This window comes from Myripristis murdjan, chromosome 2, assembly GCF_902150065.1.
Source record: "Myripristis murdjan chromosome 2, fMyrMur1.1, whole genome shotgun sequence".
NCBI lineage: Eukaryota > Metazoa > Chordata > Actinopteri > Holocentriformes > Holocentridae > Myripristis > Myripristis murdjan.
The window spans coordinates 2,594,569-2,610,124 of record NC_043981.1 but is presented as its reverse complement, the minus strand read 5'-3'; the positions used below and the strand labels follow the sequence as shown (position 1 = coordinate 2,610,124).

At 38.0% G+C, this 15,556-nt stretch overlaps 1 protein-coding gene across 2 annotated transcripts in view; it reads left to right on the top strand.

Annotated features, from left to right (window-relative positions):
• Nucleotides 1-15,556, top strand: part of LOC115370521 (protein-tyrosine kinase 2-beta-like) — a 38,952-nt gene that overhangs the window by 7,679 nt on the left and 15,717 nt on the right. For both annotated transcript variants that reach the window (XM_030067558.1, XM_030067550.1), the window contains 14 exons: nt 1,212-1,390; nt 2,499-2,586; nt 2,773-2,852; nt 3,417-3,479; nt 4,220-4,274; nt 4,393-4,533; nt 5,390-5,464; nt 5,713-5,814; nt 6,500-6,617; nt 7,273-7,312; nt 10,321-10,355; nt 11,106-11,150; nt 12,480-12,574; nt 13,475-13,556. In XM_030067558.1, the coding sequence (XP_029923418.1) occupies nt 1,212-1,390; nt 2,499-2,586; nt 2,773-2,852; nt 3,417-3,479; nt 4,220-4,274; nt 4,393-4,533; nt 5,390-5,464; nt 5,713-5,814; nt 6,500-6,617; nt 7,273-7,312; nt 10,321-10,355; nt 11,106-11,150; nt 12,480-12,574; nt 13,475-13,556 (1,198 nt within the window). The remainder of the gene's footprint in view (nt 1-1,211; nt 1,391-2,498; nt 2,587-2,772; nt 2,853-3,416; nt 3,480-4,219; nt 4,275-4,392; nt 4,534-5,389; nt 5,465-5,712; nt 5,815-6,499; nt 6,618-7,272; nt 7,313-10,320; nt 10,356-11,105; nt 11,151-12,479; nt 12,575-13,474; nt 13,557-15,556) is intronic.

Sequence of the window (15,556 nt, the reverse complement as noted above, 5' to 3'; positions counted from 1 at the left end):
GCACACTTTAGATTTGGTTTTCTCTCTGGGTTTCCAGAGGGTGTCAAATGTGTGTGTTTGTGGTTTAAATGTACTGCTGTGGTCATCGAGCGAGGACGTTTGTTCACTATGACGACAGAGAAAAATCCAGCAAATGGGTTAGTGGTTCAAACGCAGCAGTGATGACAAGGAGAAAGAAGAGAAATAGAAGCAAAAACAGAAACAACAAAATATCCTCAGTATTGGGTTATTGTTCCACACAGACGGAGCTGAATTGGACTTCTGTAACATTTATTTATTTATTTTTTTCGAAGGGGGTACATTACTGAAAAAAGTTTGAGCACCATTGAGATGCTGTACTCTACCACATTCCACTCTTTTGAACTGTGCTTTACTCTGTGCTGCTGTATTCTACTTTACTCTTTGTACTTCAATCCACTTGACTATTGTTTTCCATTGAGCTCTACTCAGCTCTATTCTACTGTGCTGTACTTCGTACTATTCTACTGTACTCTGTTCTACTGTACCTTTCCATTTAATTGCACAATAATGTACAAAGACATTTTGTCTCTACTCACCTCCATCCTGCTAAATTCACCTCCTCCCATTCATTCTCTTTCCTCATCTTTTACCTCTTTTGTCCTGCCATTACATCACCATTACAGAATCAGAATCAGAAATACTTTATTGATTCCCTGAGGGGAAATTGGGTCGGTTGCAGTTGCTCAAATTCTCAAGAGAAGCACATATATATAAGCATAAGTGAAATTACACAAAATATAAAAGAAGTAAGAAATATAAAAATATGTGCGTAAGAAAATTGTAAAAAAAAAAAAAAAAAAAAATGCATTTTGTGCATTCTGCAGAAATATATGCATTAATCCTACAATAATATTACAACAAATACAGAAATAAGAACTTAAGAATATGTAAAAAAAAGTTTACCTAAAAACACCATATATACACAGGGTTATTGCACTATGTCCCCTTTCTCTCCCTTCATCTCCTTCCCTAAAGGACAAAATTGTCCCCAGGGAAACATTTGCTTTGCACAGCCAATTATCAGTTCTGTGGTCACAGAATCAGAATATTATAAGGTGAATGTTTCAACCACAGATTTGCATTATGTGCAAGATTTGTTGCAATGTACAGTGAGGGTAAATTGAAGAAAATGGGCCAAACCTTCAAAATCACTGGTATGGGCCTTTAATAAATCAGTGCTCTTATTCCAGTCTGTCATCAATGTGGTGTTGACCAGCGGCTGTGTGGGACCGGAGATAAAGCACAACCTCTGCTATGGCCTCCTCCTCAAGCACCTCAAGTCCTCTGAGATCCACTGGCTGCACCCAGACCTGACCGTGTGTGAGCTCACCCAGCGCTATGAACAGCAGCACCTGGAGGCTGAGTGGAGGTCAGGGCTTTTGCTTTTTAATTTACTTCTGTGGCTACTGGATTTGTCTGATTTTTAATTCACCACACCTTCACCCTTAAAAATTTACATGGGTTGTAATTAGTGCTGGACTGATATAACGTGTAGCTAATGTACTAGCACTTGTAGCGGCTCAATGTCAGGTTATTTAGTTAACTGTAATGTTGCACCTCTAAAATGTATGGGCTTGTGTAAGGAACTGGTAAGGACAGAAAATCTGACAAAGAGAAGTCACTTCCAATAGCAGCAGAGCTCTCTTCTCATGAGACTCTGAACATAATTTACTTTGTTTACAAATGAGCAAAGCTAGCCAGACAGCTTAATAAGTTTTTGTGCTGCTGATTTGCAATGAGCTTCTTTAACAAAAAAAAAGCATTACTAAAAAGCATGCATACCTCCACCAACACCATGCAACTATCAAGATCTTCCATTTCCACATCACACTGTCAACCAAATGAAACGTTTGTCAGCTCTTACATTTCATTTCATTCATTGAGTGTAATGTTTTTTGTTGAATGAATTCACAGATTACACAGATTATGTGTGTTTGGTTGATTTAGGGAGTTTTTCTGTTGCTAGAGTTCTGCACCTTTTTGTGATAGGCCACACCCAATGTCTTTTTGTGCTTGGCAACCCCCTTGACCAATCAGCATGAAAAGTTAGTCCACAAAGTTTTGTGAAAATCCATTCATAACTTTGTGAGATATCATGGGTGAAAACATAATCCTTGTGCAGCTCCACAGGTAATAATCTACATGCTACACAATAAACAGCAATACCAACTTTACATTACTAAAAGGTTAGGTCTTCATATGTTGATCAATGTTAATGGAATACAAATACTTTAACATCAGCACAGCATATCAACTATTGACAGCTTCAATCTGAAAGTATTGGTACTAGCCTTCCAAATTCTATATTGGTCAAACCCTTGTTGAAATGCATACTGTATGCTTGTGGTATCACAGGTTCCACCTTTCCTGTAGCAATGATCTGTGGACTTACAAAAAGGAAAAATTACCCACGTAATTCACAAAAAACAATTTCCTCCATTACCCAACACATCTAATCGTGAAGGTTCTTTGTCCAGGTATGACCTGAGGATCAGGTACATCCCAACAGACTTTATGGAGCAGTTCAAAGATGACAGAACCACCATGCTCTATTTTTACCAGCAGGTCAGTGTGAGCTTGTGTTTTTGTATTTTTATCTCTGTGATCCAAATTGACTTTTTTATCCATCCAAGGTGAGGACATTTCACCTATTGGTCACGTCTTCAAAAGACTGCTTTTGGGAAGTGCATGTCAGCAATGGAAAGCCCTCATAAAATTAAATCAAATGTACATATGTGTTCCTATCTACAGGTGCGAAGTGACTACATGCAGCACTATGCCTCTAAAGTCAGTGATGGGATGGCTCTCCAGTTAGGTTGTCTGGAAATTAGGTACTGTAAAACAACTAACCCAAACCTAATAAAACAGAAAGCAGTGGCAGAAATGGTCTTAGACATTGCAACTTAAGTTTGTGACTTTGCCTATATTTCACATAAGTAGAAATACTTATGTGACATTTCCCATGCAATTCAAAGAGTATTAAAAGTTCAAGCTAAAAGTGCACCAATAAAGTACAGGCAGACTGTTTTTTTTCTCATCTCTGCTGACTGAGCATTTATGATTGTTCAGTTTCTGATGCTTATGGACAGCATTTACAAGTTGTACTCATAACTGGCATTTAAAATGTAAGCACAATACTGTTGGCAAAAATGTACTTAGATAAAACTGAAATTACTGATTTTAAAAAATCCTCAAAAAAGTACAAGTGCACAAAAGCTATTCAATCACAGTAATATGAGTATACCTAATTACTTTCTTTCACCTCATGCAGAAAGACTCTAAAATCCTCTTTATGCTTTCTGTCAGTATGTAAGATCAATGACAGTGTGAACTGGAAATTGTTTCTGTTGATTTAAGACAAACTGAAGGCTGCTGTTTATTCACTGTGCTCACAGGAGATTCTACAAAGACATGAATCCAAACGGGCTGGAGAAAAAGTCCAACTTTGAACTGCTAGAGTAAGTCCTGAGTGTGATGGTATTATTGCACAGTGAGAAGTTTCAGCAACTTCCTCTAAATTACCCACGTCTTATCTCACATTAAGACTGAAGACATGACAGTTATTTACTGTAACAACATGCTTATAATCACATTTGCTAATGTTACCATTTTCTCAAGGCATCAAGGGGAAAGATATATACTACATATTCAGAAAGTTAAAGGAGAAGTCCACCCTAAAAACACTTTAACTCTGATTTTCCTTTAAATTTCCCCATAAGTAGCTTCAAAGTTAGGATTTTTTTCTCTTTTTTTCATTTTGTATGACAGTGCCAGGTTGCAGCTTCATTGAAGTTCAGTCACTCTGATATTGAGTGAATTTTTCAAAGCCAAGATGTCATTGTTTTTTGGCTGCAGCATCACATCAAATAGAAAAGATGTACATGTCTTTTGAATCATTTTAGACACATTTCCCTGGAATTCAGCAGGACATGTCTGAGATCTTTGGAAAACTGGGGAGCTCCACTAGAATTTAAAATAAAGTTCTGTGGGTTTGAACAAAACTCAGATATAAATATTGTTAAAGAAATAATACTTTTTTTCTACTACTAATTTTCAGCCAGCTTTGTATCCTTACAGTGTTGGTAGTACATGCAAATGAACAATTTTTACCTTCCTTCCATGCTCATACACCCAGAGTTTAATTAGATGTGCGTTTTTTTCTGGTGCATTGTGTGATGCTATGATTTTCCTCCATTAGGAAGGACGTAGGGCTGGACCTGTTCTTTCCCAGAGAGCTGATTGACAGCATGAAGGTAAAAGCAACAAAAGCCCCCGTGTCCACACTTGATATTACTTTGACACAATACGAAGGGTGAATTTTTTTTATGTACTGTTTCCGTGTGTGTGTGTGTGTGTGTGTGTGTGTGTCAGCCCAAGCAACTTCGTAAGCTGATCCAGCAGACGTTCCAGGGCTACTCCACCCTGAAGGAGGACCAGTGTATGGTCAAGTTCTTCACTACACTGGCCCAGTGCTACAGCTACACACAGGAGAGCTTTGCCTGCCAACTGGTGGTGAGTGTGTGTTTGCGCAAGTACATTGTCAAAGCAGCCTAAGGCCTTATCTACACTAAGCGAGGTAAATTTAAAAACACCTCAATTTGTTCCCATTGCAGCCTTAATCCACCATTTTCCACCCATAAAAATTAAGCTTTTCAAAAATAGTCTGTGGTAATTTGAAAACATTAGTCTGACATTTTTGTGTGGACAGGGAAAACGGAGCTGAAAGCAAAGACAGGACGTATAAATAATAGTGAGAATCTTGCACTTTTTTTTTTTTTTAATCTTACAGGATGTCAGTCAAAAGGTTTGGTTTGGTAAGCAGCCTGGCAGCTGCATTTTCAACCAACTAAAGATGATAAAGATCAGTGAACTGCAATAATCCGAATGTAAGAAGATGAAAGTGTGGATAAGGAAACACAATTGGCTGAAACCATATATCTGCTTTTAAAAATACAGTATTTCTTAATTGGTGCATGACAGTACAAGTTTATTAACCCTTTGAAACTTGTGGAAATTCATGTGGTTTCTCCAAAAAGGTGGGAAAATGAGATGAGCAAAGAGATGATCTGAAAATGAGCAAGAAACAAGTAAAAAGAAACAAGAAAATGACATGAAAATGGGCAAAAAATTCCCAGTCCAACATATATAATATAGAAATGTGTGTCATCCGCATAGCATAGCATACCAAAATAATGATAATAAAATTATCAACAAGCTGTGATCAGGGAGGACCTGCTTTCATATCAGAGGTGGACCACACTGACTGGATGATGTCTGATTTTTAATTAAAAAAAATATTGGCCCAATGAATTGACACACAGTTGTATCAGCCTAACCCTTGTGTGTATGTGTGTTTGTGTGTCCACAGCAAGGTTGGAGTCTAACAATTGACCTGGTCATCAGCCCTGAAGGCATCAGCCAACAAGCTGACAAGAACTCAACAGTGAGCCCATTCTCTCTGTTTCCCTTTTTGTAGTGAGATGAAACAAAAATAGTGATTAGAGAAATGCAAACTGTTCGCTTTTGGTAAAGAGATGCATGCTTAACAATAGTTATTTTTCCTCATCATGCATTTTCCATATTAGTTGGGGAATGTTTTGTACATATTAGAGCAAAAAGTATATCCTATCTTAAGCAGTTTAATCTGGATTTTGTTTCTACTTTTCACTTTCACTTTAACTTTCCCCCCAGCCCATCTGTCTAGCCAGTTTTTCTCAAGTGCGCAGTATTTGCTGCTCTGCACAGAGTGATGGTCGAGCGCTGCTGACTGTCCACACAGAGGGAGCCAAACAGGTATACCTAGCACGTGTTTGCTAACTCTTTTAGCCCCAGCCACTTCAGCTTTTGTGTCTTTAGCATCTGTGAAGGATATGTTATTTTTCAAACCAGGCCTTATTCAAATGTTGATTCCCATCATTTATACATAGCACAACCTCACTGTTGCTTAAGTGATGAGAACCACTCTGCTGCAGTTTTTTGCTTTCAACACAGTCCTACAAGGCACTCATTTTTAGCCTCAAAAAACATTAGAAACATTTTTCAAACAGAGAGTTTATAGTTAAATACATCTTTAAATTATTTATCAAAATAAATAAATAAATGAAAAGGTGTTTGCAAACTGTGCTTTCTAACCAGCTATATTTATGACAATACATTGCTTTGTATACAGTCGGCGATTTGAGAGGAGGCACTGATGTTTTATCTGACTGTGGTTTGTTCAAGTTAGAATCTCTGGCCTCGACCTCGGCTCTAAAATATCAGCAACCTAACTGGGCTGTGTATTGGTAAATCCATGGCGCTGTCCATGGTGCTGAAGTAGTAGATGGATTTTTAAATATGCCTTTTTCCCTCAGCCCTGAATCTGCACCTCTGATGTGTAGCTTGCAGAGTCAGTGCTGATAACCTGCAGAAGTTTTCAAGGTTTTAAGTCATCAGATATTGCTAATCTGTCATTTCTCTTTTCTCACCTTTTTCAAAGCCACTTACAGTGAACACCTCCTCCCTGGCTGTGGCAGAGAACATGGCTGACCTGATTGACGGCTATTGTCGAATGGAAGCCAACTCTGACACCTCGCTCATCATCCGGCCCAGCAAAGGTACACATTGCCTCAGTGGTCTCCTCAAAACAATAATATAATAACTTGTAATAAAATGTCCATGTAAAAGAATCAAACATGTATCTGCCAACCACGGCGAGCCAAAAGCCTGCAGGTTTTCATTACCAATCAAACACTGAAGCAGCTCATTCCATTCATTAGCACAAATTCAACCCAAGAGAGGAATCACTGAGTGAAATCAGCTGCTGTGGTAGAGTAACTTTTCGATTTAATAATAGCAGCAAATTGTAAGCAAGCAAGAAACCAAGAGCAAGTGCAAATAATAATAATAATAATAATAATAATAATAATAATAACAGGAAAAAAAATAATTTTGAAAATCTTTTGACTGTTGTGTGGAGTTTCATCAAGAAAGAGTAGGAATTATTACATTACCAGGTGAAAAATATCCCATTGCTTGTAATGTCATATGCTTAGTCATTGTTAATGTAATGCAATAATGAGTTATTTCTAAATACTAGACATAGCTTATCAGAAAAAAAAAATACAACAATATCATTCTTAGGATATTCTTATCCAGCAATTTATTACATTATATTATCAGGTTTTGTTACATGTTTGACCCATGTGGAGAGACATTTTTATGACATTAATATATTATCCAGAGGTAAAATCAGTGGTTTGGCTTTTACAGGAAGAGATGCACGACTTGCACTGCCTGACATCCCAAAAAAGTAAGTGAACACATTTAACATTACTGTTACTGTACTACAAATCTGACTGACATGGATTGAAAAACAGTGCATTTAAAACATTGTGTTGAGAATGATGCAATTTAAGGTTTTTAACTGCCAGTGTGTAAAGCCAAAATGGCCGTGACCTGGTATCAGAACTGGTGTACTGGTATTAGTGCACCGTGTGTGTGTGTGTGCATGTGTGTGTGTGTGTGTGTGTGTGTGTGTGTGTGTGTGTGTGTGTGTGTGTGTGCATGTGCGTATGTGTATGTGTGTTTGTGTGTTTGCGTGACTAGTCACAATACCTTTCTGATTGTTTTAGGGAGGTGTTATCACACGCTGCTCTTCACACCTTTTTTGCAGCTCTTTTTCCTCTCTAGATCTGCAGTCTTGTCTCTTTTTTCCTGTAGAGTTGGGTAGAGTAGACTTGTGGAGAAACAGCATTATGACAAAGTTTCATACAAATGAAAAGCAGGATAAAATTATGAAATCATGCTAGTTTTATGTCCAAGTCTAAGGTCAACTTCACTGTGACATCATAATGTCTGCAAAAACACTTTTCTGGCCATAATTCAATGCCATAACTCAGCATTTTCATTCACTTCTCCCTGGATGACAACCAGGGCAGGGGGTTCATCTGGTAGTCCACCACAAGCTCACTGGTCATGCTGAATCCCAGTTTCACTGTCCCTTAAACAATGTGATTCTTTGAGAGAAATAAAGTATATTTTGCCAAGAATTGCAGGAAACAGATTGTTCAGTCAACCTTTTTATCTATTTTGGACTATGGTGACATAATTTATATGCACTCTCCTGCCTTAACTCTTAGACCTCTACTGACTTCTACTACTAGACTACTATTACTATGTCTGGTAGTCTAGATGCCATCTACCATTCCACTGATAGATTCAGCTAGCAACAGCACAAGACTGGGAGCTGAAAGTTGATCTGAGGAAGCAAATTAAGTTTCCAGAGACTGCTCCCACAACAATGCTAAGGCCAGATAGTGTGCTGATCTCGGAAACCTCCAAGCAGATCATCCTCTTCAAACTTACTGTTCCATTAGAGGAATGCATTAGAGGCCAGCAGGAGAAAGTTGCCAATGTTGAGCTAGTGGAGGAATGCCGCAGCAACGGGCAGCAAGCGAGCTGCAAGCCCATTGATGTGGGATGCAGAAGGCTTGTAGGGCAGTCCCTCTGCAGGGCCTACAACTTGCTGGGCATCACAGGGGTCAGTAGGTGATGGGCGATCAAGATGGCCACCAAGGCAGCAGATGCTGCTTCAAGGTGGCTGTGGATCAGGAGAGGAGAGCCGTGGGTGGGGTAGCACTACCAAGGCGAGGGTCTGATTGTTGAAAAACCTGAAATACCTGATGACCCCAGGAAACATCTCTGATGATGTGTCCAGGTGCATCACATGATGATGTATGTTACAAGAACAATATGCAGAAACTGCTGAAATAAGACAAGTTTATCCCTTAAAGTCATTTTAAAACTCTGTTGGCTGGCATAGAGCAGTGTGAATGTATGTGTTTTTTGATCTGATTGCTGTAGCTGTTAGACTTTTACTGTTTTTTTTTTTTTTTTAAGTTATTTTATTTAATTAAGGTGGTTATCGTTACACCGAAGCTCAGTCCTCTGTACTGCTCTGTAAAAAGAGTCTATAAGTGAAGACAAAATGTTTCTCACTGGAAATTATTTGCTGCATTCACACATGTCAATATAGTTAGTTATAGATAACCTCCATTTCACTAAAATAATACTCTTAATACATTTTACCTTAATTAATACCTTTTACTAAAATTAATACCTTTTATTAAATTCCTGCCAAATCTTCACTACAAATATTATGAGTCTGGACAGACATGGATGTCAGCTGCAACTTGCCAGGTTCACAGAGGCATACAAATGCAAGACGGTAATTGCAGTTTATTTCTATCTGTTTGTTTGCACTTATGAGAACATACAGTCCAAATTATCCTTGTCCTCCAATGTGTAAAGCCATGTAAAACATGGTGGAGATAAAGTGGGATCAGCATATGTGTATGTGTGTGTGAGCAAGTCACACACACATGGGAGGTGTTGTCGCACTCTCCTCTTCATATCTTTTTTTTAGAGCTCTATTGTTCTCTTTTCTTTCTGTACCTGTAATTTCATTTATTTTTCCTTTTTTTCTTTTTGTATGCACTTGCATGAACTTATAGTCCAAAATATCCGTGTTTTGCTAATTTGCAATTGAGGCACTATTCACTACCTCTGTCGAGGAGGTGGCAGAGCTTATGTAATTGCTGTGTCTGTCTGTCTGTCTTTGAGAAAGAATATCTCAAAAAGTTTTGAATGGATTTTCATGAAACTTAGTGGAAAGGTTGGTCTTGGGCCAAAGAAGAGCTGATTAAATTTTCACACCAATCAGCCAAAAGAGACAAGTACAAACAGAAAAGTAACTATGCCCATGTTGCAATTTTTAGTCAACTGACATGCGTGTGATTAGATGTGGAAGTACCATAGAGTCCAATGTTAAACGTTCAGTGTTAATTGTGGTGTTTTTTATGATATAAGATAAAATGAATAGAGGTGATTGGCTGCTCTGCTGAGTGCACTATCCATCTCAGACCCGTCAATCTGCTGCAGACACATCAAAACCAGTGTAGTGGTTAATTTATTTGAATGCGTGTGAATCAGATCCCAAACAGCTGATGGAATGGAGACGTACTGCACAGCTCGGGGACGATTTTGCCTCCTTGGCAAAAATCTGGGCTCTACTTAGCTTATTTTCTAGTTGCTCATTAAAGTGGGAAATGTAACCCCTAATTAACAGCAATCACTAAAACCAATCATGGCTTTCCACATTTTTGCTCATTGTGCTTGTTAGATCAAAACTGTACTTATTGCATGGTGTGAAGACTTTCTAACATAATAAGCTCCTGTACAAACAACATTTTTTGCTGGAGGGCAGTCTCAATATTACTGATTTATCCCAACCCCCACCCCCACCCCCACCCCTTTCAGTGATGGCACGAGCGAGAAACGTGGACAAAGTGTTGGTAAGTAAAATTCACAAAGGCTTATCTTATCTTACACTGATGCTGACGCACAGACTGCATAAGATCAGATGTCATATGCTGGATTTGGGTGGATTTGACTGTAGTGCCCACTTTTAAAACTCCAATGCCAGGACAATGACACATTCGCATTTGATTTGTACAATGGTGTGTTAGGGCCATTGTAGGGGAAAAAATTACAGAGCACAGGAGGGGGCTTCTGAGAAAAAAAAAAAAAAAAAAAAAACTTATACTATGGGATTTAGTAAAACGGAAATCCTGGTGATTTGAGCTCAGAATCATAATATTATCAGTGTCTGGACGTTGACATTGCCGTCACTTGAGCCAATTCAGAAGAAAACAATATTGTGATTCAGGGCTAAAATGGACTGTTTCACTCCAACCAAATTCAACACATCAAAACACAGCAGTGCTGCTGCTTTTAGGAAAACTAATGTGGAGGACTTTATTACAGTGATGGAATACCGGTGTGAAGAAATTTTTATTACGCGGAATATGCAAATTCACTGGTATGGTCTTTAAAATGTTATGTTGATCTAACAAATGTTACAGCCTTCTAAAACTACCATATCACTGCACTTTTATGTGTGCTTGCTGTAACATACAGTGTGCCAAGAAAAATTTGAATGCTGACAAAACAGAGCACAGTCCAAAAATATTCAGCATGTTTGATTTATTTTAATTTTGTAATAATGTCATTTTGCTTTGCTGTGTTTATTTGTGTTACTCCAGGTTCTGATATTTATGCTGAGATTCCTGAGCGCACAATGAACTCTGGTAAGTAAAATATGGCAGACATCAGGACAATCTATATCATAAATATTCTTTTTATAGATCTAAGCTCTAAGAATGTCCCAAACCCAGTTAATATTTTTGAGCCTTGGGTTCCCTGGCCAGACTTCCAATTTTTTTCCCCCATAGGGTTTTTGATTCAAGCTTAAAAGTTTTGTGGTTAACATAAGCACTAAGAGAGTTTCACATTTTGTTGTATAACATGACCTGTGATCTCATTCGCAAAATGTTTAACTGTTATGTGTTTTATATGTAAAAGTAATGAACAAGTTGCTATACTGAAACTACGACCCAAGATGTAGTTTTTACAAGCATTAATCTGGCAAAACATGATTATTTCACTGTTTCTGATTCTGTTTCTATTTCACTATTTAATTCCACCCATTGAACAGAAACATACAGTATATACTGTATTATACAAGGGATAATTCTGGAGGGACTGCCACATGCTACAGTGGCAATACTCCCTATGTCAGCCACCCACACATAACTGTGTAATGTCTGAATGTATTCAACCAAAAACATTACCTTCAATAACAAGCATAAAAAGTAAGAACTAACACAAGTTTCATTTCATCAACTACATGATGTGGAAATGGCTTATCTTGAGTATTGCACAGCGTTGGTGGAGGCATGCACATTACTGAGTGCTATCTTTCTTGTGATTTGGTTACTTTAATGTGGTGTTTCTGTTATTTTCTCCAAACCCTTTACATTCTCAAACAATCTGAATAAAGCACAGCAATCAATATCTCACTCTGAGTACGGTCAGTGTCCAAGTGTTATTTTTGTAAACGGGGAACCCCGACTTCCCATACGTGACACAAAACAGTGACACAAACTGCTAACGCCAACTCATTCCCCTCCTCCACTCTCTCTATGGAAGTATTTCTCATTCTGAATGATGTTCGTTGTAAGTTCATAATCCTCATCTTTTGATCTTGACTAATAACTTCTTCAGTGCACCACACATTTCTTTGAACTGTCCCAATATGAATACGCCAACCAAATATATGATTTTTTCCCAAGAAAATAGTATCTCTATTTTTTTTTATTATTATTAGAATTATAAATTCATTGGATAGTTAAATCTCTATTTTCTAGACATTGTGTGTGTTTTCATTTGGAACATTAAACATTATATCAAAAATACCTTTTCTATGATATGTATATGTATGAATAAAATTAAGTAATTTCATAAGTTTAACAAATTAACAAATTCCTTTTGCTGTGTGTACCCATGCATGTGTGTGCATGTATTTATGTGTGTGTGTGTGTGTGTGTGTGTGTGTGTGTGCACCTGTGCATTATCAGATAAGCACATCCTCTCCAGAGATGACATTGTGGTGGGTCGAATCCTCGGTGAGGGATTCTTCGGAGAGGTTCATGATGGGGTTTACAAAAGCCCGGTGAGTCAATTTTCTCTCAGGATCGCTTCAGTTCACAACAGCAAAATAGCCAACACCAAATTGAATGAGTCATGCTGGGAGTTTGTCCCACTGGTCAATACCGAATATCATTCATGTGTTCCCAGTAGATCATTGACTCCAGCGCTCCATGAGAACACTTTAGCATTGACTGTATCAAGTAATAATGGACTCTGTGCTAAAACTTTAGCAGAGACTATGTTGAATGATAATGGATCCATTCTAACACTTTAGCAGAGACTATATTAAGTGATACTAGGCCACTAGCACTATCCTACCTTAAAACTGAGAGACTGAAAGCTCAGAGCATTTGAAGCTAACAGGTAACCTAAAATGTTACATAGCTGATATAGTCTGGGAACCCACTAGTTATCATCTGACAACAATTTTAGGGCAGTGTCCTATTTTTCAGGATTTCCGGTCTAGCCAGAAGCAAGACAGAAACTAGAACACATGCAATACCAAAAACTTGAAATACCTAGAAAAATACCTGCCCTGTGGGCAGTGGGCAATGGAGGAATGTTAAAGAAGAAAATCATTCTCTAGTTGAAATGACTTGTAGTGTTTTTACATGAGAAAAAGAAAACTTGTATGAAGTATAATTTGAAGCAAAGAGAATTCTGCTCACTCTTCGTTTTTCACTGTTCACCAAGCCAATGTGTTGTCATGTGTCAAACTCAGGCTATCGATCTTGCCTGAATTTCCAATTGGGAATTCTGATTTGATCAGCCATGCTTTTGGACACCTCTGACTGAGAGATCATTTTTCAAAGACGTCTGAGCGCACTCAAATGCAGCATTACCTAAATATGAAAAACACTGTCATGGACCACACATGAATGGAGTTCATGTATTTTTTATGTTTGTGAATCTGTGTGTGTAGACTGGGGAGAGGATCCGTGTGGCTGTTAAAACATGCAAGGAGTGCTCAGCAGATGTAAAGGAGAAGTTTCTCAGGGAAGCTGGTGAGTAAGTATTGAGTTTTCTCTGTTCTTTTGAAGTGCTTCTGTATCTCAAAGTAGAGCTAAAAAGATTTGTCTGCAGGCTAGTTAGTTATATGAAGTGTTATCTATGTTCCCAGAATCCTAAATTGTCTAGTGTCTTATGTTCCCAGGATCTTGAGTTCCCAAGGTTCCATGTCCCCCAGTTCAACATTCTGTTAACGCACATTAACCCTAACACTAACCCTCAAATACAGAGCTGGGGGACATCTTTTTCAGGTTCCCAATATGTGCTATATAGAGTTGGGGAGCATAGGACCCTGGGAACTTAGGGCCATGGGAACACAGGATTGACGCTGTTTGCTAGCTAAAGATTTGTTCAGGTTAACTGAGTTGACTCTTGTCAAGCAGCAACTCAGTGTTTTGGAGTAGAGACTAGTGCTAAAGACAAGACAATTTACTGTGTCACAGTTAACTACAATTATAAACAATTCTATGTTATCACACTATTCACTTTGGCTCATACTACTACTGAGATGACTTCGCAGTAAAAAGAACAAACACATTATTCACTTTTATTCAGAATGTTACAAAATTGACCTGTACCTAAACAATGACCATTAACATATTTACATATATGTCTTTTTTTTGTTTTCTTGTCCAATCAGTTCTCAGTTCTCAGTTCTGTGTGGTGGTTTGCTGGATTTGTGATGCAATTGCAAAGTGTCTATGCCAGGTGTTTACAACAGCACATGTAAAAGGTTTCATGAACAGGATATGAGTTGAATCATTCTAGATTAAATTACTCAATGTTAGTAGTGAAATTAACATTTACGTACATAAACTTTGAAATAGAAACAAACAATAGAGGTTGGTGGAACAAGTGTGGAAAGTGTTTTTGTTAGAGGTTTGCGGGGGTTATTGCATGTTGAGTTAGTCAGCACATGATTCTAGTCGACTTCCTGTAGCCTGCGGCTTTGTCAATCTGCAGTGTGAGTCGGGGGCTGTGGTGGAATTGAAGCTACAGATGTGGCCTTCTTACTGCAAGGTAACTTGATTTACTCCTGAACTGCCAAGCCAAATGTGAGCTTGCAAAGTTAATTCTCTCACCTGTCTCAACACCTATTGATCGATTTATTTCAAAGCTCTGCCAAAAAAAAAATTATGCATAACAGGACCATTCAGGACCAGTGATCCCTCTAAACTGATAGATTGTTGATCTATGTTTAGTCATGTATCACACTGACCAAATAATATCTTCTTGTTAGTTTTGTCCTGCGAAATAGCAACTGTAAACTGGTTTGAAAAGTTTGGTGGCACATGGGTTTAGCCTTCAGGGACACATAACTTATGATTTACTGAATGATCTCTACTTATTACTACTTACTCATTAAGCCCCGGTTACCCCAGTGGAACAGAAAGAGATTGCCAGTGATTAGCAAATCTCTAGTGTGTGTGTGTGTGTGTGTGTGTGTGAAGCAAAAGCATAAGAGGAAGACAGCAATTTATGTTGCCATGGCTTGCACAAGAGCTGCCACACAAACACATTGTTGAGGGTGTGTCTGCCATGCTCATGCATAGTGGTTTGATCAGGACATCTCTAAGGTATCATGGGTCCTTAAAAGCTCTAAATTGAAGGCATTTATATGCAGTAATTAGATATTTTTTATTGCATTTAGTTTACATTTTTTATTGCCTTAGTTTGTCTTTGATGTAACCATAACATAAGACAGAAATACAGACAGATGTGTGGTGTTACTTTAGCACCAAAAACACCATTATCAATTTGTGTTTGCAAAAAATATGTTACAGGAAAAACAAATGGATAATTTGATCATTTTCAGCTCTTTTTCTTTTCTTTTTGTAAAGTTTTCAGCACTCTTCCGTAGCTCAATTTCTGATCATCTCCTTGTTGTCGTTGTTGTTGTTTTGTTTGTTTGTTTGTTTGTTTGTCAAATTTTTGTGTCGTTTTCTTGTACCTTTTTACTAATTTCTGGCAAATTTTTTGGTCATTTGCTTTTAAG